This window comes from Pristiophorus japonicus, chromosome 10 (assembly GCF_044704955.1).
Source record: "Pristiophorus japonicus isolate sPriJap1 chromosome 10, sPriJap1.hap1, whole genome shotgun sequence".
Taxonomy (NCBI): Eukaryota; Metazoa; Chordata; class Chondrichthyes; family Pristiophoridae; genus Pristiophorus; species Pristiophorus japonicus.
Genome location: NC_091986.1, coordinates 49,816,364 through 49,842,518, shown reverse-complemented (window position 1 = coordinate 49,842,518; position 26,155 = coordinate 49,816,364). Strand labels below are relative to the sequence as shown.

Sequence of the window (26,155 nt, the reverse complement as noted above, 5' to 3'; positions counted from 1 at the left end):
CACGTGATACAGCCGCGCGATCGTGGTACATGTTTTGCTGGTGACGCCGGGTTTCCACATGATCATTTAGATCTGGGTGGACTAGGGAGAGCCTGGTTTTGAGTGATCTCTTTATTAACAATTCTGCAGGTGGAACCCCAGTGAGCGAGTGGGGTCGCGTCTGGTAGCTGAGCAGAACCCAAGATAAGCTGGTTTGCAAGGAGCCTTCCGTCACGCGTTTCAAGCTCTGCTTGATAGTTTGCACTGCCCGTTCCGCTTGACCATTGGATGTGGGCTTAAACGGGGCAGACCTGACATGCTTGATGCCATTGCGGGTCATAAACTCCTTGAATTCCGAACTGGTGAAACACAGTCCATCGTCACTGACAAGGACGTCGGGCAAGCCATGGGTGGCGAACATGGCCCGGAGACTTTAAATGGTGGCAGTGGATGTGCTGGATGACATAATTACGCATTCAATCCATTTAGAGTAAGCGTCCACAACTAAAAACATCTTTCCGAGAAAGGGGCCAGCAAAATCTACGTGGATCCTGGACCACGGTTTGGAGGGCCATCACCACAGGCACAATGGAGCCTCCCTTGGTGCATTGCTCAATTGTGAGCACGTGTTGCATGGGCGTACGCATGACTAAGTCTGAGTCAACGCTGCACCACCAAACATGCAACCTGGCTATAGCCTTCATCATGACTATGCCTGGATGGGTATTGTGTCGGTCGTGTATAAACATTTCCCTGCTTTTTTTTGGCAAAACCATGTGATTACCCCATAAGAGACAATCCAACTGGATGGTCAGCTCATCTTTGCGTCAGTGAAACGGCTTCATTTCATCTTGCATTTCCCCGGGAACAGCCGACCAGTTCCCATTGAGGACGCAACTTTTTACAAGTGATAGCACCGGGGTCCTGGTTGGTCCAAGTCCTGATCTGGCGAGCAGTGACGGGTGACCCGTCGCTCTCAAAAGCATTCATGACCAGAAGCAAGTCTGCGAGCTGCGCCATTTCCACCCCGGTAGTGGGCAATGGTAGCCAACTGAGGGCATCAACACAGTTCTCCGTGCCTGGTCTGTGGCAGATAACATAGTCATAGGCGGACAATGTTAGTGCCCATCTTTGGATGTGGGACGAAGCATTGGTGTTTCTACCTTTCCTTTCTGAAAACAGCGAAATGAGCGATTTGTGGTCGGTTTCAAGCTCAAACCGAAGTCCAAATAGGTGTGGTGCATTTTCTTAACCCCATATACACATAATAACGCCTCTTTCTCGACCATACTGGAGGCTCTTTCAGCCTTAGACAGACTTCTAGACGCGTATGCAACCGGTTGAAGTTTGCCCGATACATTGCATTGCTGTAACACACAGCCGACCCCGTACGAAGATGCGTTACAAGCTAGCACTAATCGTTTACATGGGTCATACAGTACAAGTAACTTATTAGAACAAATTAGGTTTCTGGCCTTCTCAAAGGCAGTCTCGAGATTTGCCCCAAACCCAGTCGTCACCTTTACGTAGCAACATGTGCAACGGCAATGGGAACCTATACAGGGAGACAGAGGGAAATAAAATGGAGGCAGAAGCAAAAGATAGAAAGGAGAAAAGTAAAAGTGGAGGGCAGAGAAACCCAAGGCAAAAAACAAAGGGCCACATTACAGAAAAGTTCTAAAGGAGCAAAGTGTGTTAAAAAGACAAGCATGAAGGCTCTGTGCCTCAATGCGAGGAGTATTCGGAATAAGGTGGACGAATTAACTGCGCTGGTAGCAGTTAACGGGTATGATGTAATTGGCATCACGGAGACATGGCTCCAGGGTGACCAAGGCTGGGAACTCAACATCCAGGGGTATTCAACATTTAGGAAGGATAGACAGAGAGGAAAAGGAGGCGGGGTGACGTTGCTGGTTAAAGAGGAAATTAATGCAATAGTAAGGAGGGACATTAGCCTGGATGATGTGGAATCGGTATGGGTGGAGCTGCGGAATTCCAAAGGGCAGAAAACGCTAGTGGGAGTTGTGTACAGACCACCAAACAGTAGTAGTGAGGTTGGGGACAGCATCAAACAAGAAATAAGGGATCTGTGCAATAAAGGTACAGCAGTTATCATCGACGACTTCAATCTACATATTGATTGGGCTAATCAAACTGGTAGCAATGCGGTGGAGGAGAATTTCCTGAAGTGTATTAGGGATGGTTTTCTGGACCAATATGTTAAGGAACCAACTAGAGAGCTGGCCATCCTCGACTGGGTGATGTGTAATGAGAAGGGACTAATTAGCAACTTGTTGTGCGAGGCCCCTTGGGGAAGAGTGACCATAATATGGTAGAATTCTTTATTAAGATGGAGAGTGACACAGTTAATTCGGAAACTAGGGTCCTGAACTTAAGGAAAGGTAACTTCGACGGTACGAGACGTGAATTGGCTAGAATAGACTGGCAAATGATACTTAAAGGGTTGACGGTGCAGAAGCAATGGCAAACATTTAAAGATCACATGGATGAACTTCAACAATTGTACATCCCTGTCCGGCGTAAAAATAAAACGGGGAATGTGGCTCAACCGTGGCTAACAAGGGAAATTAAGGATAGTGTTAAAACCAAGGAAGAGGCATATAATTTGGCTAGAAAAAGCAACAAACCTGAGGACTGGGAGAAATTTAGAATTCAACAGAGGAAGACTAAGGATTTAATTAAGAGGATGGAAAATAGAGTACGAGAGGGAGCTTGCAGGGAACATAAAAACTGACTGCAAAAGCTTCGATAAATGTGTGAAGAGAAAAAGATTAGTGAAGACAAATGTCGGTCACTTGCAGTCGGATTTAGGTGAATTTATAATGGGGAACAAAGAAATGGCAGACCAATTGAACAAATACTTCAGTTCTGTCTTCACGAAGGAAGACACAAATAATCTTCTGAATGTACTAGGGGACAGTGGGTCTAGTGAGAAGGAGGAACTGAAGGATATCCTTATTAGGCGGGAAATTGTGTTAGGGAAATTGATGGGATTGAAGGCCGATAAATCCCCGGGGCCTGATAGTCTGCATCCCAGAGTACTTCAGAAAATGGCCCTAGAAATAGTGGATGCATTGGTGATCATTTTCCAACAGTCTATCAACTCTGGATCAGTTCCTATGAACTGGAGGGTAGCTAATGTAACACCACTTTTCAAAAAAGGAGGGAGAGAAAATGGGTAATTATAGACCGGTTAGCCTGACATCAGTAGTGGGGAAAATGTTGGAATCAATCATTAAGGATGAAATAGCAGCGCATTTGGAAAGCAGTGACAGGATCGGACCAAGTCAGCATGGATTTATGAAAGGGAAATCATGCTTGACGAATCTTCTGGAATTTTTTGAGGATGTAACTGGTAAAGTGGACAAGGGAGAACCAGGGGACATAGTCTTAGGATAAGGGGTAGGCCATTTAGGACTGAGATGAGGAGAAACTTCTTCACTCAGAGAGTTGTTAACCTATGGAATTCCCTGCTGCAGAGAGTTGTTGATGCCAGTTCATTGGATATATTCAAGAGGGAGTTAGATATGGACCTCACCGCTAAGGGTATCAAGGGGTATGGAGAGAAAGCAGGAAAGGGGTACTGAGGGAATGATCAGCCATGATCTTATTGAATGGTGGTGCAGGCTCGAAGGGCCGAATGGCCTACTCCTGCACCTATTTTCTATGTTTCCAGCAAAGTGCTTAATCCGGGTAGAAAATTACTAAAATAGTTGAGGAGTCCCAGGAACGAACGTAGCTCCGTCACATTCTGTGGTCTGGGTGCACTCTTAATGGCCTCTGTCTTTGAGTCCGTGGGTCTGATGCCGTCTGCCGCAATCTGTCGTCACAAAAATTCGACCTCTGGCGCCAGGAAAACACACTCGGAACGTTTCAGCCCGAGTCCCACTCTGTCTAGTCGACTTAGAACCACTTTCAGGTTGTGCAAGTGTTTGGCGGTGTCAGGGCCGGTGATCAGGATAACGTCTTGAAACACAACGGTGCGCGGAACCGATTTCAGCAGACCCACAATGTTCCTCTCTAAGATGGCAGCAGCCGAGCGAATCGCAAAAGGGCACCTGTGGTATATAAACAGTCCTTTGTGCGTGTTGATGCACGTCAATCTTTTCTAAGATTCAGTCAGCTCCTGTGTCATGTCGGCGAGTTTAGGTCCAACTTGGTGAACGACTTCCCCCCGGCTAACGTTGTGAACAGGTCATCCACCTTGGCTGGCGGTTACTGGTCCTGTAACGAAACTCTGTTGATCGTTACCTGTAGTCTCCGCAGATTCTCGCAACTGGCGATATGATTCCCTCTCGCTGAAGTTTGTCCAGTTCGATTTTGAATTTCTCCCTCATCATATATGGAACCGCTCGAGCCTTGTGATGAAAGGGCCTTGCATCGGGGACTAGATGGATCTGCACCTTTGCGCCTGTTAAGTTGCCGATACCTGGTTCAAATAGCGACGGAACTTGCTCAGCACTTAGGCGCACGAGGCATCATCCACTGAAGATAGTGCTTTGATGTCGTCCCAGTTTCATCGAATCTTTCCCTGTCGAATAGCATTGGGCCATCGCCTGGTACAATCTACAGTGATAAATCATGCACAGCTCCATTGTACGATACCTTAACTGCCGCACTGCCAATGATTGGTATGAGTTCTTTGGTGTAGGTGCGCAGCTTGTCTGAATCGGGCTCAGTTTGGGCCTTTATGTCTTATTGCCCCACAGTTTCTCAAAAGCCTTCTGGCTCATAATTGACTGACTCGCCCCCGTGTCCAATTCCATTGATACTGGAATGCGGTTCAATTTGACTTTCAGCATGATAGAAGGGCTCTTAGTAGTGAAGGTGTGTACCCCATACACTTTTTCCTTGGGTTGAGTTGCCTCTCTTGTTTGTTCTGCGTGATCCGCGCCGGATCGATCGTCCTCTGCCGACTTTGTCACGTAGTGAGTCGCAGCACTCTTGTACATTCGCTGGAGGTGCCCCATTGTTTTGCAGCCTTTGCACACGTAGTGCTTGAATCGACATTGATGGGCTCGATGATTGCCCCCGCAGTGTCAACATGGTGCTAATGGATTTGCATTCAGGCCCGATGGTGGATTCTGAGTCATCCTAGGTCTTGCAGCTGCAGACGTGTAGGCCCTGCCATATGCAGTTATTTTATGCACAGTACTTGCCGGTGAGCTTCGATGCTGGGAAGATATCTGTCTGGTCTTATCGCTCGTGGATATGAATGGCTGGGCTATCGTGATAGACTTTCTCAGATCTAGGGATTCGGCGGACAGCAGCTTGCGAAGAATGACCTCATGGCCGATGCCAAGCACAAAAAAGTCCCGCAGCATATCCCCCAAAAATCTAGCAAATTCGCAAGTTCCTGCAATGCGTCTCAGGTCGGCGACATAACTCGCCACGTCCTAGCCCTCGGAGCGGTGGTGCATGTAGAAACAATACCTGGCCATTAAGACGTTCCCCTTCGGCTTGAGGTGGTTCCGAACCAGCGTACACAACTCGGTATATATCTTCTCCGCTGGTTTCTCCGGTGCTAGCAGATTCTTGATGAGGCCGTATATTGTGACCCACACACGGTGAGGAGAATCGTCCTGCGCTTGATCGCTTTATCGTCCCCATCCAGCTCGTTGGCCACAAAGTACTGGTCGTGACGCTCAACGAAGGCTTCCCAATCATCACCCTCTACAAATCTCTCTAAAATACCAACAGCAGCCATGACGTGAAAGTTCGTAATCTGTTACTCGTCGCCAATTGTTAATTATGGAAGAACTCCACAAGACTGAGTACTGTGAGCTAAAACTGATGTGACCTTAGTCTCTTTAATACAACTCCAGAGTGCCTAAGCAGCATAGCAGACATGGCAAGGTGTGCAGGTGACCCTTGGGCCTCCAACAGTTGCGCCCTCTGGTGGCAAGTCTTACACAGTTACAATGTTTACATACATAACAGGAGGCATGCATTTGGACTAGGGTAAGGCACTTTGGCTGGCCCTTGCTGTCTTCTAGGGAGCTCTGTCCTTTGTCACTTCAGGAAGTCAAAGTGGATTTGCAAAGTCAGTGAGACCTTGGGATGGGCAGTTCCAGTTACACATTCCTGTCAAATTTCAGGGTTTGGCTTATCCTCCAAAGGGACCAATCATAGACAAAGGGTGGAGCATGGTAGCCATTTTTGCAGTTCAAATAAGCACATCCTCGGTTTAACGTCTCATCTGAAAGACGGCACCTCCCAGCAGTGCAGCACTCCCTCAATACTGCCCCTCCGACAGTGCAGCGCTCCCTCAGTACTGCCCCTCCGACAGTGCAGCGCTCCCTCAGTACTGCCCCTCCGACAGTGCAGCGCTCCCTCAGTACTGCCCCTCCGACAGTTCAGCGCTCCCTCAGTACTGCACTGAGAGTGTCAGCCTAGATTTTGTACTCAACATTCTGGAGTGGGACGAACCCATGACCTTCTGACACAGAGGCGAAATTGCTACGGCTGACACCAAACATGAAGGGCTAGAAATTAATCACTTTACCGACACTCCATAGCACCATGAAATGGTGATAAAATGGCGGCCACCACTCTTTCGCCAGCTGGGAACCATATCTTGCGACTATATACACATTGATAGTTTCGTTCCATTCTGAAGACTTGAGTGAGCAGCTCTTTTTCGATTTGAGAGTATCGCGTTTCTGCTGGAGTGAGCGCTCAGCTCGCGTATGCAATTGGTTGTCCCTGTTGCAGAAGGACGAACCCAAGACCCTTTGCTCAAAGCATCTCTTTGACCTTCGGTTGACATATTCCTGTCCCCATTGGTGCTGTCAAAACCAGCAGCGCCTTGGAAAAAATAATGGCGGCTTGAAGATGTCAATTGGCGTGCAACACTGACTTAATGTCACCGTGAACTTCGACCCAGCGCTGATTTCGGCGCTGGGTCCTAAGCACGCCAGGTTAACAGTGACTCAGCAATAAATTAATATAAACAAACCCTCATATTCAGTGGTGATATCTGCCGCTCTTAAAGGGACACACGCATCATTTAGATAAGTTTGAACTTAAGGGTTTGGACTATTATTTTTTATTTTGTTTAATTGGTGACTTGCTGCAATAGATGCGAGAAGTTTTTTTGCGTGTGGAGGGAGTGCTGCTGGACACTTGCAAGAGCTCAGAGAGTAAATGAAGACCTTTGAGAAGGCAGAACATGCTATGAATACTCAGCAGGTAGCACAACGTCCGTGGAGAGAAAAACAGAGTTCACGTCTCAGGTTGACATGCTACTTGACCAACTGAGTACTTCCAGCATTTTATGCTGTCATTTCACATATAAAGCATCTGCTTGCAGAGGGAAGAGGAAAACGCAGAAAAGGAGGACGCAAAAGGAGGGGGAAACCGAAGAGGAGGAATCAAACGGAAGGATGCATCAAAGATAGCCCTTTTGTGACCAGGATATCCGGGATGGAATCACCCCCTGCAGTTCCACAGTGCCTCATCTTGTTGACCCACTGGCTGGGCAGGCTGCATTTCTTGGGTGTGTGAAATGAGGAAGGCACAAGGGTGATGTTGTGGTGACCGAAGGGCGGGAAAGCAAGAGGTGCATATGCCAGATGGAGGACAACATATGAGGACACCAGCATCTTGTATCCTTTCAGCCATGCCGCTGCCAAGAATGGCCTGCGCCGTCTCCTCCAAGGGGGTGAAGTGAGGCTAGAAATGGGAGATGTGCATCATCATGGATGCAGATTGTTGGTAGGTTAATGATTGGGGGTCATTCATTGAGAAATGTGCGAGGCGGTTGGTAGGAGACAGCTTTTGAAAATGCATTCACTGACTTTGACCAGTGGTCTGAGGTCATGAAGCTTCTTTGGGCACTGGAGCCAGGTGGTGCGGGCGACACTGCTGGCAGTGACAGCCTAAGTGATCTACTTCTGGCCCCTGTGGGTAGAGGGCCGCTCTTGCTGTGTTGACCCCCTGCACAAAACTGGAGTGCTGCGTGAAAGACCCTCAGAACCCCTTCCCAGGCATGCTGAACTCTGTGCGTTAGTGCTGAGGCAGTTTCCCCATTTTTTGAGGTTAGGAAGGTAATTCAGCTTAACAGCTGAATATTCACAATTGGAACTCTTTAAAAGACAGAAAGGGCTGAAAAATATATTGATTCATTGAATTTTATTTTATATTGCTTCAACGTGCATGGCCCCTTTAATTCTGAGAACTCTTCATTGCCCACAATTCCCAGCAAGCTCCACAGATTCGCTCACAGAGGCTGCGGGAAGTTGACCTGGACAGAAACTTCATCCCGGATCCCTCCAGCAATACCACCAAGACGGCATTGCTCGGATGGTGAGCGCTGCACCGCCTATCTCCATTCGCCCAGACCAATTTCACTCGATTAGTGTTGCGTTCATTTCCAGTGGCCATTAACTGCAGTTGCCGGTGACATCGCCAACTTTGCTGGCAAACACAAATTTTTTCCCCCTGAATCTTCAGACAAACTATGATGTTTTACACAAAAAATGTATTAAAACTCATTTCAGTTGTTCTGAAAGTGGTAGAGTCTGGGAATATCTCCTTTTTTGTAAATAAAGCGACATATCTCTCCTAAGGTGGTTTCTAGTTTCTGACACTATCACTGCTTCCAGTCAGCTCTAAAACAAGGAACAATTATCCTTGCAGCACAAAGGCTATGCCTGGTGGATCAACAACTTGTATTTATACAGCGCCTTTAACATAGTAAAACGACCCAAGGCGCTTCACAAGAGTGTTATGAGACAAAATCATTTGACACCGAGCTACATAAGGAGAAATTAGGGCAAGTGTCCAAAAGCTTGGTCAAAGAGCTAGGTTTTAAGGAGTATCTTGAAAGAAGAGAGAAAGGTAGAGAGGCGGCGAGGTTTATGGAGAGAATTCTAGAGCTTAGGGCCCAGCCAGCTGAAGGCACAGCCACCAATGGTTGAGTGATTATAATCAGGGATGCTCAAGAGGATAGAATTAGAGGAGCGCAGACATCTCGGCGGGTTGTGGAGCTGGAGGAGATTACAGAGATAGGGAGGGGCAAGGCCCTGGAGGGATTTGAAAATAAGGATGATAATTTTAAAATCGAGGCGTTGCTCAACCGGGAGCCAATGTAGATCAGCGAGCACAGGGATGATCGGTCAGCAGGACTTGGTGCGAGTTAGGGAAGCCCAGTTTTGAATCACCTCAAGTTTATGTAGGGTTGAATGTGGGAGGCTAGTCAGCAGTGCGTTGGAATAGTCAAGTATAGAGGTAACAAAGGCATGGATGAGAGATCTGTGCGTCACCGGTATTTATACAAAAATTTGCAGGGTAAGTGAGTCATCCCCACACCCAGAAACTCTGCCGTACATCGTTCAGATGCAGGATGAGTCTTAATTTCCCTAAATGCAATAAACCATCCATCCGAGCCTCGACACAAAACAGTGAAAGCTCCTGTACAACACGATCACAGTCGAAGTGTTCGCTTCACAATTACTGCAGTCCTATTGCAAACCTCGACCCAGTCACTTCAAGTGAGCTGGTCATTCAGAAGGAAAGGGATTGCTGGTGAAATAATAGACACTGGACTCTTCAAATCCAAAGACTGAAGTTTCCCTGAGCACAGACAGTCTGCACTACTGCGCTCCGAGAAAGGCTGCATTCATTCGAGAAACTGACAGACAGTTTTTATTCATTTCGTCCACTGTTACTAATTGTAATCTTAACCCCAGTGACTAAACTGTCTTCATTTTATGAATCTGAAATGGGTGAAAGAAAATGTGTGCCCAGATTCAAGCGAGGCAGGTTTGGCAGGGCTCATTCTGTGAGCAGCACCATGTCTCAGGAATAAATTAATGTAAACACACCCTCCTATTCAATGAAAGATAAAAATGTACCAGCTCAGGGCTCCCAGTAGTAATCGCACTGTGAAAGTCCTTCAAAGTGTATTACGGACACGTGCGGACAATCCTGAACCCAGCGAGGACAAAGTGGGTAAACATACTCCATTAGTTTGCATAATCTGCAGTAAGTGACTGTTATCGGTGATGAATTTTGTGTGTTAGCGCTAGCAGTTACACACAATGGGCTCAAGTTTCGGCCCGAGATGCTCCTATTTTTTTGGAGCTGCTTAGAAATTGCAATTCTCGACATTTAGTTTGCTCCAGTTCGAGTGAGTTAGAATAGTTTCACAGTAGAACAGATTTTTTTTTCCAAAAGGGGTCGTGTCCAGCCACTTACGCCTGTTTTACAAGTTTAGGCAGCGAAAACTTACTCCAAACTAACTTAGAATGGAGTAAGTGTAGATTTTTATATGCTCAGAAAAACCTTGCCTACACTTATAAATCAGGCGTAGGGAACGAGAGATGGGGAGAAGGGGGGTTTACAAACATTAAACACTACATTTTTACAAATAAAGAGCCATCATCAATAATAAATGATAAATAAATAAACCAATAAAAGCAAAAAAAAAATTTTTTTTTTAAATAAATAAATAATTACGTTTCTACTCACCAACTGCAGCACCGGGAGCCCTCCAACAGCGTGCTGGGATGCACCCCCCAGTGTCTGTCTCTCAGTGTCAGCAAGGGGGAGGGGGAGGGGTGGTAGGAGGGAGAGGAAGGAGGGAGAGGAAGGAGGGAGAGGAAGGAGGGAGAGGAAGGAGGGAGAGGAAGGAGGGAGAGGAAGGAGGGAGAGGAAGGAGGGAGAGGAAGGAGGGAGAGGAAGGAGGGAGAGGAAGGAGGGAGAGGAAGGAGGGAGAGGAAGGAGGGAGAGGAAGGAGGGAGAGGAAGGAGGGAGAGGTGGAGGGAGGGCTCGAGGACGGGCAGGGCCGAGGGGTCGAGGGCGGGCAGGGCCGAGGACGGGCAGGGCCGAGGACGGGCAGGGCCGGGGGGCCGAGGACGGGCCGCGGACGGGCAGGGCCGAGGGGCCGCGGACGGGCAGGGCCGAGGGGCCGCGGACGGGCAGGGCCGAGGGGCCGCGGACGGGCAGGGCCGAGGGGCCGCGGACGGGCAGGGCCGAGGGGCCGCGGACGGGCAGGGCCGAGGGGCCGCGGAAGGGCAGGGCCGAGGGGTCGCGGACGGGCAGGGCCGAGGGGTCGCGGACGGGCAGGGCCGAGGGGTCGCGGACGGGCAGGGCCGAGGGGTCGCGGACGGGCAGGGCCGAGGGGTCGCGGACGGGCAGGGCCGAGGGGTCGCGGACGGGCAGGGCCGAGGGGTCGCGGACGGGCAGGGCCGAGGGGTCGCGGACGGGCAGGGCCGAGGGGTCGCGGACGGGCAGGGCCGGGTGGGCGAGGACGGGCAGGGCCGGGGGGGCGGGAGCAGGGCCAGAGAGTCGAGAGCAGGGCCGGGGGGGCGAGAGCAGGGCCAGGGGGCCGGGGGGGGGAAGAAGAGGCGGAAGGGGGCATAGGAAGGGCGGGGAGAGAGCAAGAGGGAGGGGGGGGGAAGAGAGAGGGGGAGTGAAGAGAGGAAGGAGGGGGAGGGAAGAGAGGAGTGAGGGGGAGGGAAGAGAGGAGGGAGGGAGAAGAGGGGGGTAGAGGAGGGGAAGTGGGGGGGTGGAGTAGGGAGAGGGAGGGAGGGGTGGAGTGGAGGGAGAGTGAATCGGGAGAGGGAGAGGGGGAAGAGGGAGGAGGGAGGAGAGGGGGGAGAAGAGGAGGGGGGGTCGAGAGGGAGGCTGAATGGGCCGCACCGAAGACTGCGGGCCGGGCGGGCGGGCCCCACCGACGACGCAGATGCCGGGCCGCCGAAGACTTCGGGCGGGGCACACTCCCAGCAAGATGCCGGACGGGCTCTGCCGACGACGACATGGCTGCGGGGGAGGGGGGGGGAAAAGACAGAGGAGGGGCGTGGAGCAGGAGCTAAACGGGAGGGAGTGAAGGAGGCCCGAGTCCGATCTTCGCCCTGGCAACCCATTCGGTCAGGGCTAGGGGCGGCGTGATTCAGGCCCCTCCCACACAGCCTCGGGGGCCTGGAGCTTATGCACATGCGCACGAACTCTAGCGCGCATGTGCAGTGGTCCCGGCACAGTTTTCAGCGCCGGGACCTGGCTCCGCCCTCCACGCGTTCTGCTGCGCTGCACCAAGGGACTGGATCGACCAGACGGAGGGGAGAATAGCAAGGTAAATAATAGGCGCTGTTTCTGTTCTAAAAAGTTGGTGCACCACACAGAGATGCACGTTCTAACCCAGGGGGCAAACTTGGGCCCAATGGGCCTATACTCATTGGAGTTCAGAAGAATGAGGTGATCTTATCGAAACATATAAGATAATGAGGGGGCTTGACAAAGTGGATGCAGAGAGGATATTTCCAGGGGTTATGGGCAGCGGGCAGGGAAGTGGAGCCGAGTCCAGGATCAGATCAGCCATGATCTTATTAAATGGCTCGAAGGGCCAAATGGCCTATTTCTGTTCCTATTTCATATGTTCTCAAAATTACTCGTGTGTACATTAAGTTATTACCCATATTAACCCACAGTCTCAGGTTACATATACTTACAACACAGAAACAGGCCATTCGGCCCAACAGGTCCATGCCGCTCCACCTTCCTCCCATCCCTGTTCATCTCACCCCATCAGCAAATCCTTCTTATCCTTTCTCCCTCGTGTTTATCTAGCTTCCCCTTAAATATATCGATGCTACTCATCTCAGATAGTCCTTGTGGTAGCGATTTCCACATTCTCACCAATCTGTGTAAAGAACTTTCTTCTGAATTCCCTGTTGCATTTATTAATAATCATCTTATATTTATGGCCCTTAGTTCTGGTCTCCCCACAAGTGGAAACATCTTCTCTACATCTACCATATCAAACACTTTCATAAGACTTCTCTCAAGTCACCCCTCAGCCATCTCTTGTCGACAGAACAGAGCCCCTGCCTGTTCGACTTGGAAGAAAGGACCGAGTGTAACGTAGCCAAGTTTGCTGATGATACAAAGATGGGAGGAAAAGCAATGTGTGAGGAGGACACAAAAAACCTGCAAAAGTACATAGACAGGCTAAGTGAGTGGGCAAAAAATTTGGCAGATGGAGTATAATGTTGGAAAGTGTGAGGTTATGCACGGGCAGAAAAAAAAAAATCAAAGAGCAAGTTATTATTTAAATAAAGAAAAATTGCAAAGTGCTGCAGTACAGCAGGATCTGGGGGTCCTGGTGCATGAGTACAGCAAGTGATCAGGAAGGCCATTGGGGATGAAGTATAAAAGCAAGGAAGTCTTGCTACAGTTATACAGGGCATTAGTGAGGCCACACCTGGAATACTGCGTACAGTTTTGGTTTCCATATTTAAGAAAGGATATACTTGCTTTGGAGGCAGTTCGGAAAAGGTTCACAAGGTTGATTCCGGAGATGAGGGGGTTGACTGATGAGGAAAGGTTGAGTAGGTTGAGCCTCTACTCATTGGCATTCAGAAGAATGAGAGGTGATCTTATCAAAACGTATAAGATTATGAGGGGACTCGACAAGGTGGATGCAGAGAGGATGTTTCCACTGGTAGGGGAGACTAGAACTCGGGGGCATAATCTTAGAATAAAGGGCCACCCAATTAAAACTGAGATGAGGAGAAATTTCTTCTCTCAGAGGGTTGTAAATCTGTGGAATTCACTGCCTCAGAGAGCTGTGGGAGCTGGGTCATTGAATAAATTTAAGACAGAGAGAGACAGTTTCTTAAACGATCAGGGAATAAGGGGTTATGGGGAGCGGGCAGGGAAGTGGACCCGAGTCCATGATCGGATCAGCCATGATCTTATTGAATGGTGGAGCAGGCTCGGGAGGCCATATGGCCTACTCCTGCTCCTATTTCTTATGTTATGTGGAAAGAAGGACCTGTTTCCCTTGGCAGAAGGGTCAACATCCAGGGGGCATAGATATAAAGTAATTGGAGGGAAGGTATAGAGAAAATACGAGGGGAAATTCTTTATCCAGAGGGTGGTGGGAGTCTGGAACTCACTGCCTGAAAGGGTGGTAGAGGCAGAAATACTTGGATGTGGAAGTGCCTTAACCTACAGAGCTACAGACCAAGAGCTGGAAAGTGGGATTAGGCTGGGTAGCTCTTGATCGGCTGGCGTGGACACGATGGGCCGAAATGGCCTCCTACCGTGCTGTAAATTTCTATGATTCTATGACTAGCCCGTGGGATCCTTGGCTTTATAAGTATGGGCATTGAGTGCAAAAACAATGAGGTCATGCTAAACCTTTGCCAAACATTGGGTACGGCCGGAATTAGAATGGTTTGTCTTGTTTAGGAAGGATATCAAGATCATGGAGAGGGTGCAGGAGATATTCCAGGGCCGAGAGGCTATAATTATGAAGACGGACTAAAAAAAACCTGGGTCTCTTCATTGGAACAAGTACGGTTAAGAGGAGATCCAGCAGAGGCTCAATGGGCTGAGTGGCCTCTTTTTGTGCTGTAAAATACAATGGGATATAAATCCACCTTGGGCCCATTTTACAATCCACCCAGTTTTTTTTCCACGGAGTGGAAACCGGGCTACTGATTCTCTATCATCAGTTGCCATTATTCATCCATGAGCCACCGCACAGAGGGGCGACAGGTATTTGATCTTACTGTGCATCAGTGCTAATCCCCACTCCGCATCTCCACCCATTCTCCATATACGCTCGGACTTCCAGCAGTCTCCCTTTCCCAACTGCCTTTCCAGCTGACATCAGCGAAAAACTGGGCACCAAACATCGAAAGTGTTAGACGATAAAAGACCAAGGTCCATCTAGTTCCCCTTCTCCCATCCTGGTCATCACATGATCCAATGATAATGAGGTGGTTGACCAATCACGACAATCAATCTCTATCAATGAGTCTACAACAGACCCAGACACGAGGAGAGCTTTGGGACCCAGAGGTCCAAAGTCCCCTGTTCCGCCCGAGCACACTACACTCACCACACCTCACGTCTCAAATTACTGTATACAGTGTCTCAAAATGTTATTCTGACTAAAATCTCTGGAATTGGCATTTGAATCAATCAGTACCGTTTCCACCGTCTCCCAAGGGAGCCTGTTCCATGGATTGACCACTCGTTCACTGAAATATAAAACCTGATATTGCATTTGAATTATTCTGTATGGTTTTGCTGCTCATCAGCAACCTCAGCGAGCAATCAACTCATCTACGATTCTTCATAAACTCTTGCTGAGGTGCTTGCCGCTAAAGCAGGCAAGTCTGACACAACCAGCTTTACAAAATGACCTATCCCTAAATGACCACCGACCTCCACGATTGGCTGCGCTCATTCAACATTTTATTACAACCCCACACCTTCATGTGCTGTAGATCAGAGATGATTGGAATATTAAGTTCAGGGGAGATGGCTAGCTGTGCCTTGAGGCAATTACTCACTTGCGATGTAATGAGTGAAAGCTGCACCAGTTGAGCTGGGGCAGGTTGGCGCTGGTTTTTAATGTGGTTCCTTAGTTCTCGCATGTATTCCGGGCCAGCTGGACTGTGCCGCAAAACTGCACTCAACTCCTGCAGAGCCCCGTCAAAGTCACGCTACACAACTTGTACTTGCCTGCACAGCAGCTCCGACACAGATTAAACCTTGCTGGCCAATGGAAGTCACACGCTGATTTGAAAAGAAAGACTTGCACATTTTTCACAACTTCAGTACTGCCCCTCCGACAGTGCAGCGCTCCCTCAGTACTGTCCCTCCGACTGTGCAGTGCTCCCTAATATTGCACCTCCGACAGTGCAGCATTCCCTCAGTACTGCCCCTCCGACAGTGCAGCGCTCCCTCAGTACTGTCCCTCCGACAGTGCAGCGCTCCCTCAGTACTGTCCCTCCGACTGTGCAGTGCTCCCTAATATTGCACCTCCGACAGTGCAGCATTCCCTCAGTACTGCCTCACTGACAATGCAACGCTCCCTCAGTACTGCCCCTCCGACAGTGCAGCGCTCCCTCAGTACTGCCCCTCCGACAGTGCAGCGCTCCCTCAGTACTGCCCCTCCGACAGTGCAGCGCTCCCTCAATACTGCCCCTCCAACAGTGCAGCACTCCCTCAGTACTGCCCCTTCGACAGTGCAGCGCTACCTCAGTACTGCCCCTCCGACAACACAGCATGCCATCAGTACTGCACTGGGAGTTTCAGCGTGGATTTCTGTGCTCAGGTCTCTGGAGTGGGACTTGAACCCACAACTTTCTGATTCTTATGTGCGAGTGCTGTCCACTGAGCCATGGCTAAGACCCGGCTGATTTGGCTGAGATCCATTGCAAACCTTTCCAGACATAAAGCAAATTGGATTAGAGGGGATTGAGGTCTATCTTGGGCTTCTCATCCTACCTCAATTTCCCTCCTCCCACTCACCGCTCTTCCCCGCCTGATACTGCTGATGCCTGGGTGAGGCAGGCCTAGGATACTGGAGCATGTTCCTGCTGTCCGCCATGCACCCAAGGTCCATGCATGGGGGCACCCACAGAGATTGGGCAGTGCTGCTTGCTCCCCGCCTGGGAAACCGATAGCGGGAGGTGCATCTCCCCAAAAAGGGGTGAGCAAGTCGGGCATCAGAGGTCTGAAGTCAGGCTGCATCTGGACGTTGCCGAGTTCAGCAGTTTCAGACTTCTCGGCCTTACAGCAACAGCTGCCCTTCCTTCACCTCCTCCAGGCACAGGTCCCAACCATGGGAGCATCGGGAAGCTGGAAATACAGGCGAGCTGAGGTCAGGTGGAGCCCACTCTGGGTGTGACTCGGCCTTGGGGCAGGGGGACATGAAGTGACATCTGCCCCCTTGCTTGATGGGAATCCCTCTCGCAGAGTCCTCCGATGGACTTGTCTTGTGTTCGGAAACATTCCTGCGGGTCACTGGCCACAGACTCCAAGAGCCAGTCAGTGATTCCGGCCGGGAGTCCGATCTGATCGATTTAAATGAGGCCCCGGGAACCAAAATCTCTCCAGGCCTCTGCGTTTTAGAGCTCGTCACTTGTCCTGTCCTGCCCTGCCCCCCCAATCCTACCCCCCCCCTCACCCCCACCCCACCACCAATCCTACCCCCGACCCAACCTCCACCACCCAACTCACTGACCTTCCAACCCCCTCATCCACTGACCCACCCCCACCCGCTGACCCCTGACCCCACCCCCTACCCCCACCCAATTATCATCACCGTTAGTTTCTGTAACACGACGTTTAACATTGATTCAGCTCAGTTACTCTCTTTTGCACTCTTTGGCACAACCTAAAGACGCCAGTCCCGTTACCGAATTCCTCCGACACACTCCCGCCGTTCTCTGTCCAGAAGCCGTGAAATTTGCCGAGACAGAACCTCCTGTACGTCAGGTGTTGGGATATCAGTAACATCCTCTGCTGCTACAGCAGTTATCACCTCATTGCCTCGCTCTTTCTGCCGCATGTTCAGACAGCTGCAGGAACCCATGAGACATCACTGGCCTCGATTCAAACCCCTCCACATCAGGGTGTTGTCGACATAGTAGCTCTGTTCATAGTGTGCTTCACTAATCCAGAGAATGGGCACAGCATTCGAAATCCATAGCACCGTAAAAATTCCACAAAACCTCATGCATCTCAGTACCCTGCGGTTCCCTTAATCACACGCTACGCGTCTCGTACAAACCCGCCACGCAAACACAATCTCAGCAGCAGGACCCAAGCCAAAAAAACAGCCTTCAACAAAGTTGGACTGGATGACCTACATAGAGAGTGAACCGTCACTAGCTTTCAGACACAGAGTTACAACACAGGCAGTCCCTCGAAGCGAGGATGACTTGCTTCCACGTCAAAAAGGGATGAGTTCACAGGTGTTTCAATGAAAGACCTAATATTCCAGATCCCGAACTACATCTTGGAGGGTGGAAGATGCCTGTGCTTGGATTTGTTTAATGTTTGGTGGCCATTGCACACCAGCCACCACACGGGCCTGACAGAGCTAGGTCTTGGTCCAGTGGCAAGGATTACCCAAGACGACTTGAGACCAGCTCTGCTCCACGGACCTAATGCACACATATCGCAGTGTGGGCTGGCCCATGCTGCCCCTGGGCCCTCGCCTCTTCTGGGCCCCAGACTCACGCATCTCCTGGGCCCCGGTCACTTCCTTCGACAAACTCTTGCCGCTCCTTCGCCCCTCCTGCTGTACCTGCCCGCACTGCAATCAGCGACCTGGCTTCACAGCCGTCGCCCTCCTGTAGCAGCACGCGCTGCTCCCTGCAGCGGTATACTGCAGCACGCTGCTCCCTCCAATGACCCCGGCCTGCTGATGGTCTTGCAGGCCAGGACCGCGCCGATTTCCGGACCAGGCCGCCGCACGCTGCTCCCTCTAGACGCCTTGGGTCCTGCTGCTGAGATTGTGTTTGTGTGGCGGGTTTGTACGAGACGCGTAGCATGTGATTGAGGGAACCGCAGGGTACTGAGATGCACGAGGTTTTGTGGAATTTTTACGGTCCTATGGATTTTGAATGCTGTGCCCATTCCCTGGATTAGTGAAGCACACTATAAACAGACACAACTGCTCCAAATGTCCTCACATCAACTCAAATCATTTTACAAAATCAAATTCCAGCCATTACAATTAGTGGGTGGAAAATCAGGAGGTGAACACTTGCCTCCGAACCTCCATGCTCAACACGTGCTCCCATCGCGCGAAGTTCAACATCATAAAAAGCAACGCAGGAGACAATTCACCAATCCCATGCTGCCACTGGAATACCATGCTCATAGGAACATAGAAACAGGAGGCCATTCAGCCCTTGAGCCTGTTCCCCCATTCAATTAGGTCATGGCTGATCTGTATCTTAATTCCATTTACCCGCTTTGGTTCTGTAACCCATACCCAACAAAAGTCTATCGATCTCAGTTTTGACATTTTCAATTGACCTCCAGTCTCAACAGCTTTTTTTTTGGGGGGGGGTTCCAGATTTCCACTACCCTTTGTATGAAGAAGTGCTTTCTGACATCACCCCTGCACAGCCTAGCTCTCATTTTAAGGTTATGTCCCCTTAACATAAGAAATAGGAACAGAAGTAGGCCATATGGCACCTCGAGCCTGCTCTGCCATTCAATAAGATCATGGCTGATCTTTGACAACTTCACTTTCCCACCCTATCCCCATATCCATCGAGTCCAAAAATCTATCGACCTCAGCCTTGAATATACTCCAACCACTAAGCGTCCACAACACTCTTGGGGTAGAGAATTCCAAAAATTCACAACCCTCAGTGAAGAAATTTCTCCTCAACTTGGTCCTAAATGGCCGACCCATTACCCCAAGATTGTGACCTCTGGTTCTCGACTCCCCAGCCACGGGAAACATCATCCTAGCATCTACCCCATCAAGCCCTCTCAGAAGCTTGTATGTTTCTATGAAATCACCTCGCATTCTTCTGAACTTCAAGCCCATTCTACTCAATCTCTCTTCATAGGACAACCCTCCCACATTACAACAATGACTACACTTCCAAAAGTGCTTCATTGGCCGTAAAGTGTTTTGAGATGTCCGATGGTCGTGATAGGTGCTATATAAATGCAAGTCTTTCTTTTTCTTTATGCAACCCGTCCTCATAATTTAACCCTTTTAACCCCGGTGTAATTCTGATAAATCTACGCAACATCCCCTCCAAGGCCAATATAGCCTAGAAATCCCAGCCTCCCTGGGTGCGTACGGAGTGTATACGAACCCGGGAAGGTATCACAAGAGTCAATTTTCAGAGCACAATGCGCATATTTTTTTCTATAAGACATTTATTAACTTTAATTTAAATTAATCTTAAATATGTTGTGTAATTTTTCTATTTTTTTTTTATTTACGTTTGGGTGTTTGGGGGAGTGTTTCTCAATCATAATAATGGGACCTGCTAATTATAGAGTTTCCATTATTATGAATGAAAAAATACTGTACTTGGATTGGCTGCCCACTGACATGTGACTCCAGCTCCAGCATACGGACGTCCCGACGTGCACACGCTCCGATGCGCAGGGAGAGGAGGCCTCAGGACCGGGATCGCTGGTGGGCACAGCAGGAACAGGTAGGTGTGTATCCTTTTTTACCTTTTTCAGTCAAGCGCCCACGGGAACCAGAGGATAGGGATTTCTGGGCCTATATCTGAAATGCAGTGCTCCAAGCGCGCTCTCTTCTTTTAAAAAAAAAAGTCGTTCCGGGATGTGTGCGTCGCTGGCAAGGCTGGCATTTACTGCCCGTCTCTAATTGCCCTCAAGAAGGTGGTGGTGAGTTGCCTTCTTGAACCGCTACAGTCTTTGCAGTGAAGGTGCTCCCACAGTGCTGTTAGGGAGTTTCAGCATTTTGACCCAGCGATGATGAAGCAACGGCAATATATTTAGTTGGAGCTGCACTCATTCAGGTAAGTGGAGAGTATTCAATCACACTCCTGACTTGTGCCTTGTAGATGGTGGAAAGGCTTTGGAGAGTCAGGAGGTGAGACACCCAGTCTGGCAGAATAGCTAGTCTCTGATCCACTCTTGTTGCCACAGTATTTGTGTGGCTGGTTCAGTTAAGTTTCTGGTCATTGGTGGCCCCCAGGATGTTGAAGGTGAGGTATTCGGCAATGGTGATGCCGTTAAATGTCATGGAGAGGTGGCTAGACTCTTGCATGTTGAAGTTCCTCATTGCCTGGCAGTTGTGTGGCACGAATGTTACTTGACACTTATCAGCCCAAGCCTGAATGTCATCCAAGTCATGACTACTTCATTTTCTAAGGAGTAGCGAATGGAACTGAACACTGCGCAATCAGCGAACATCCCCACTTCTGACCTTATGATGGAGGGAAGGTCACTGATGAAGCAGCTTAAGATGGTTTGGCCGAGTAAACTCCCCTGAGGAACTCCTGAGGCAATGTCCTCAGGTTGAGATGATTGAGCTCCAACAACCAAAATCATCTTCCTTTGTGCTCGGTATGACTCCAGCCACTTCAATTTTACTAAGGCTCCTTGATGCCACACTTGGTCAAATGTTTCCTTGATGTCAAGGGCAGTCACTCTCACCTCTGGAATTCAGCTCTTTTGCCCATGTTTGGACCAAAGCTGTAATGAGGTCTGGAGCTGAATGGTCCTGGCAGAACCCAAACTGAGTAGTGGTGAACAGGTTATTGGTGAGTAAGTGCCACTTGATAGCACTGTTAACAACACCTTCCATCATTTTGCTGATGTTTGAGGGTAGGTTGATGGGGCGGTAATTGGCCGGATTGGATTTGTCCTGCTTTTTGTGGACAGGACATACCTGGCCAGTTTTCCACATTGTCGGATAGATGCCGGTATTGTAGATGTACTGGAACAGCCTGGCTACAGGCACGGCTAGTTTCGGAGCACAAGTCTTCAGCACAACAGCTAGGATGTTGTCGAGACCCATAACCTTCCCAATATCACATGGAGTGAATCGAATTGGTTGAAGACTGGCTTCTGTGCTGGTGGGGACCTCAGGAGGAGGCCGACATGGATCATCCACTTGGCACTTCTGATTGAAGATGGTTGCAAACGCTTCAGCCTTGTCTTTTGCACTTGCATGCTGGGCTCCCCCCTCCTTTTTTACCCTCTCTCTATCCCATCTGAAAACCCTGTAACCAGGAATGTTGAGCTGCCATACCTGACCTTCTTTCAGCCAAGTGTCAGTAATAGCTATAATATCATACTAGCTATAATGTCAATCTGTGCTCTCAGCTCATCTGCCTTATTCCCTATGCATTGAAGTACATACCATTTAGTGGTGGCAAACTCCCCTGTTGTCTATTTTCCAATCTCTGTCTTCCAAATTCACTTTCTACTTTTCTGCTACACATTTCCAAGTTTACTCCCCTCCCCCACTGAATCTATTCTCCAGTTCCCATCCCCCTGCCAAGCTAGTGTAAACCCTCCCCAACAGCTCCAGCAAACCTCCCTGTGAGGATACTGGTCCCGGCTCTGTTGAGGTGCAACTCGTCCGGCTTCTACAGGTCCCACCTCCCCCAGAAATGGTCCCGATGTCTCAGGAATCTAAAGCCCTCCCACGAGCACCATCTCTCCAGCCATGCATTCATCTTCTCTATCCTCCTCTTTCTGTATTCACTAGCTCATGGCACCGGGAGTAATCTGGAGATTACTATCTTAGAGGTCCTGCTTTTTAATCTCGCTCCTAGCTCCCTAAACTCTGCCTGCAGGACCTCATCCCTCTTTCTATCTATGTAAATGGTACCGATATGGACCATGACCTCTGGCTGTTCACCCTCTCCCTCCAGAATGTCTTGCAGCCACTCGATGACATCCATTACCCTGGCACCAGGGAGGCAACATACCAGCCTGGAGTCATGTCTGCGGCTGCAGAAACGCCGTCTGCTCCCGACTATTGAATCCCCGACCACTATCGCTTTTCCATTCTTTTTGCGCCCCCACCCTTGTGCAGCTGAGCCAGTGGACTTGGCTCTGGCTGCACTCCCCAGAAGCACCATCGCCCTCACCAGTACTCAGAACAGAATACTGGTTGGAGAGCGAAGTAGACTCAGGGGGCTCCTGCATGACCTGCCTGGTCCTCCTCTTCTGTCTGGCAGTCACCCATTTTCTCTCTGCCTGCACACTTTTAAGCTGCGGGGTGACCCCTTGAGAAATGTGCTATCCACCAAGTTGCTAGCCTCGCGGATGCACCGCAGTGACTCCAGCCGCCGCTCAAGCTTCGAAACGTGCAGCTCAATTTGCTGCAGCTGGCGACACTTCCTGCACACATGGTCATCTAGGCTACGCGAAGCGTCCAGGACTTCCCACAGGTCACAGGATGTGCACTCCACAGGACTGAGCTGCCCTGCCATGCCTCTAGTTAATAGACTTGGAACTAAAGAGCAGAAATAAACTTTAAAACTTAGCAAAACACACTCAGCACCTACTCACCAATCAGCTCTTACCCTCTATTTTATAAGATGTGAAATACTTAGCAGACATTAAGTCACCTTCATTCGCCATGTCATTTCACAGAGCCTTGTTTGCAGACTCCACTATCATATAGCCACATTTTTCCCAGAGAAACTAATACACATTTCACTCCAGCCCATCGGGGCAAAACACTACCCGAGAATTCTAAAAATGGCTGTGTTAAAACGTCACAGAGGTAACATATTTTAGCAGAAAGTCCTTCATCAAATCCAATTTAACGCAAACAGGAAATGTCACTTACCACATTGTAGTAACTTTTACTAATTGGAGGAGCTTCAAATCCTTTTGGCGAACTTTTTAAAGTTGCTGACTTTGGTGAGATGGGTTTCTCTGCAGAATGAATCAGTTGTCAGTCGCTTAATTAATTCAGCACAAAATGTTCAACACAAAGTAGATATGAATCTGAAAACGAGCCAGTCCAAGCAGATCAACTAATCTTCGATATCGTTTTTTTTTTCCTTTCCAAAAAAAACTTGACTACATTGTAATTAATATTTATATGACAACAACAATGTAAACACAGGAACAGATAACATGAACACGTTATCCACAACGGATGGATGAAGTGGCGGGTTCGACACTGGCCAATCAGAAACAGTGCTAAGACCATATGATATGATCGGAATGATCTTCGCCAGAAGTCAACACGCTAATAGGGTGGAAAGAGGGGGGGGGATGAAGAAAGAGAGATTGGGGGGGGGGGGGGCGGGGGAACAGAGGAGGGGGGACAGGGGCGGGGGAACAGGGGAGGGGGGGCGGGGGAACAGGGGAGGGGGTGGGGGGAACAGGAGGACGAGGGGAGGGGGTGGACGAGGAGGTCAGGGGGGTAGAGGGGGAGATGACGAGGGGGCGGGGATACCGGGGGGGGGGGGGGGGAGAAAGAGGACTTGGGGGGGGTGGGGGTGTGGAGAGAGGGGGTGGGGGTGTGGAGAGAGGGGGTGGGGGTGTGGAGAGAGGGGGTGGGGGTGTGGAGAGAGGGGGTGGGGGTGTGGAGAGAGGGGGTGGGGGTGTGGAGAGAGGGGGTGGGGGTGTGGAGAGAGGGGGTGGGGGTGTGGAGAGAGGGGGTGGGGGTGTGGAGAGAGGGGGTGGGGGTGTGGAGAGAGGGGGTGGGGGTGTGGAGAGAGGGGGTGGGGGTGTGGAGAGAGGGGGTGGGGGGGGGGGGGTGGAGAGAGGGGCGGGGGGGGGGGTGGAGAGAGGGGCGGGGGGGGGGGGTGGAGAGAGGGGCGGGGGGGGGGGGGTGGAGAGAGCGGCGGGGGGGGGGGGTGGAGAGAGCGGCGGGGGGGGGGGGTGGAGAGAGGGTGGGTGAAGAGGAGGTGACAGTGACAGAGGAACTCTCGCCTCCCCAGCATAATTTTCGTAGCCAAGCAGGGCCAATCACAAGGGGCAGTGAGGAGATCATTAATCTTCTTTGGGATACAAAGAAGAACATGCTTGCATCTATAGAGGCCTTATGATGCCCTTGGGTGTGCCAGAATGCTTCACACCCAATGAGTTCCTGTTGTTATATGAGCAAGTGCAGCTGCTTATTTACTCCCAGCAAAGTTCCACAGAAGGTAAATGAGATGAATACCCAGTTCATCCATTTTCAGTGTTGAGCTACACTGTCGCTTGGCAGGGATATGGACTGGGTCCCACCATGTGTCTTCACATTTCAGAGCACGATCATAGTGTCCATCCATAAATGTACCAACTTATCCTGCGCCAAAACTTGCAAACACTTTCGGGCTAACCGTACCGCCCGCAACTTCAAGTGATTGAGGTGCCATACCCGAGATTGAAGAGCCCCAGCTCAGCAAGTCATTGCTCTTCTTGTAACACCAGCAATCAGCCTCGCTGCGTTCCTCCGCACTGTCTCTATAGGCTGCATGGTGACCAGAAGTGCAGCCAGCACTCTAGCTATGACTCGAGATCATGGTGCCTCTTCAGCATCACCTCACGAGGCCTGAACTGGCAATATAATCCAACATCCTATTGTTCTTGCTTATTGCTGCCTTAGACTCGAGTCAAACCAGTTTCAAAGTAGCGGACGGTGAAGTGGAGCAGATTCTGCACCAACACCATCTCTCTGGGTGGAAAACTAGTGGTTTGATCAAAGTTCATTCTACCAGATCTAGGAGAGTAGCAAGCTTGCGATCTCAGCCATAAGGTCAGACCTACTGAAAGGATCATCACTGACAACTGTCCCGTCTAGGCCAGGCTGTAATGTTTTGTGAATGTATGAGATTACTCCATGTAGCAGCTTCACAAATAATATTCATGACGGGGATTATTTTTAATTAATGCATCACTGGCACGGCTGGCATTTATTGCCCATCCCTAATTGCCCTCGAGAAGGTGGTGGTGGGCCAACTTCTTGAACCGCTGCAGTCCTTGTGGTGAAGGAACTCCCACAGTGCTGTTAGAGAGGAACTTCCACGATAGTGATTCAGACTTTTGAAAATGTCCGCTTAAGTCTCTTGGTAAACTGCAACTTTAACAAAAAACTTCAGCAAGGCAAGTTTTGGGCTCCAAAGCTCACATAGACTGCAGTGCTATGGGAGTACTGACCTGTCAGCTGAGATTGATTGATTAGGTGAGGTGAGTGGGCAAAACTGTGACCGATGGAGTTTAATGTGGGCAAGTGTGAGGTCATCCACTTTGGACTCAAGATAGATCAGAGTATTTTCTAAATGTTGTGAAGCTGAGCAGAGATTTAGGGGTCCGTGTACAGAATTCACAAAAAGATAATGCACAAGTAGAAAAATAATTTAAAAGGCTAATGTAATGTTGGCCTTGATCTCAAAGGGGCTGGAATACAAAAGGGTGGAAGTTATGTTAGTTTATATAAATCTCTGGTTCGACCCCATCTGCAGTACTGCGCTCAGTTCAGGGCACCCCACCTCAGGGGATACAGTGCAGATTCACCAGAATGATACCGGGGCTCCAAGGGTTAAATTATAAGGACAGGTTGTATAGACCAAACTTGTATTCCTCTGAGTATAGAAGAATAAGGAGGTGATCTAATTGCGGTGTTCAAGATGATTAAAGAATTTGATAGGGTAGATACCGAAGTCAAAGTGAAGCATTCTGTGCCGATAATTAATTCCCCACAATTGAGCCACAGATACTTGTGATGGCACACGGAAATAGTGTTATGAAAACAGAGAAAGAACTTGCATTTATAGAGCACCTTTCATGACCTCAGGACATCTCAAAGTGTTTTACAGACAATGAAGTACCTTTCAAGTGCAGTCACTCTTGTAATGTAGGAAACGTGGCAGCCAATTTGTGCACAGCAAGCTCCTAGCAATGCGATGATAACCAGACAATGTGTTTGTGATGTTGGTTGAGG

At 49.7% G+C, this 26,155-nt stretch overlaps 1 protein-coding gene across 1 annotated transcript in view; it reads right to left on the bottom strand.

Moving 5' to 3' along the window:
• Positions 1-26,155, bottom strand: part of LOC139274589 (rho guanine nucleotide exchange factor 7-like) — a 156,426-nt gene that overhangs the window by 64,717 nt on the left and 65,554 nt on the right. The window contains exons 6-10 of the mRNA XM_070891270.1: positions 23,066-23,154; positions 21,149-21,280; positions 17,163-17,305; positions 11,647-11,766; positions 3,890-4,058 (exon numbers count right to left, since the gene is read on the bottom strand). Coding sequence (XP_070747371.1) covers positions 3,890-4,058; positions 11,647-11,766; positions 17,163-17,305; positions 21,149-21,280; positions 23,066-23,154 — 653 coding nt within the window. The remainder of the gene's footprint in view (positions 1-3,889; positions 4,059-11,646; positions 11,767-17,162; positions 17,306-21,148; positions 21,281-23,065; positions 23,155-26,155) is intronic.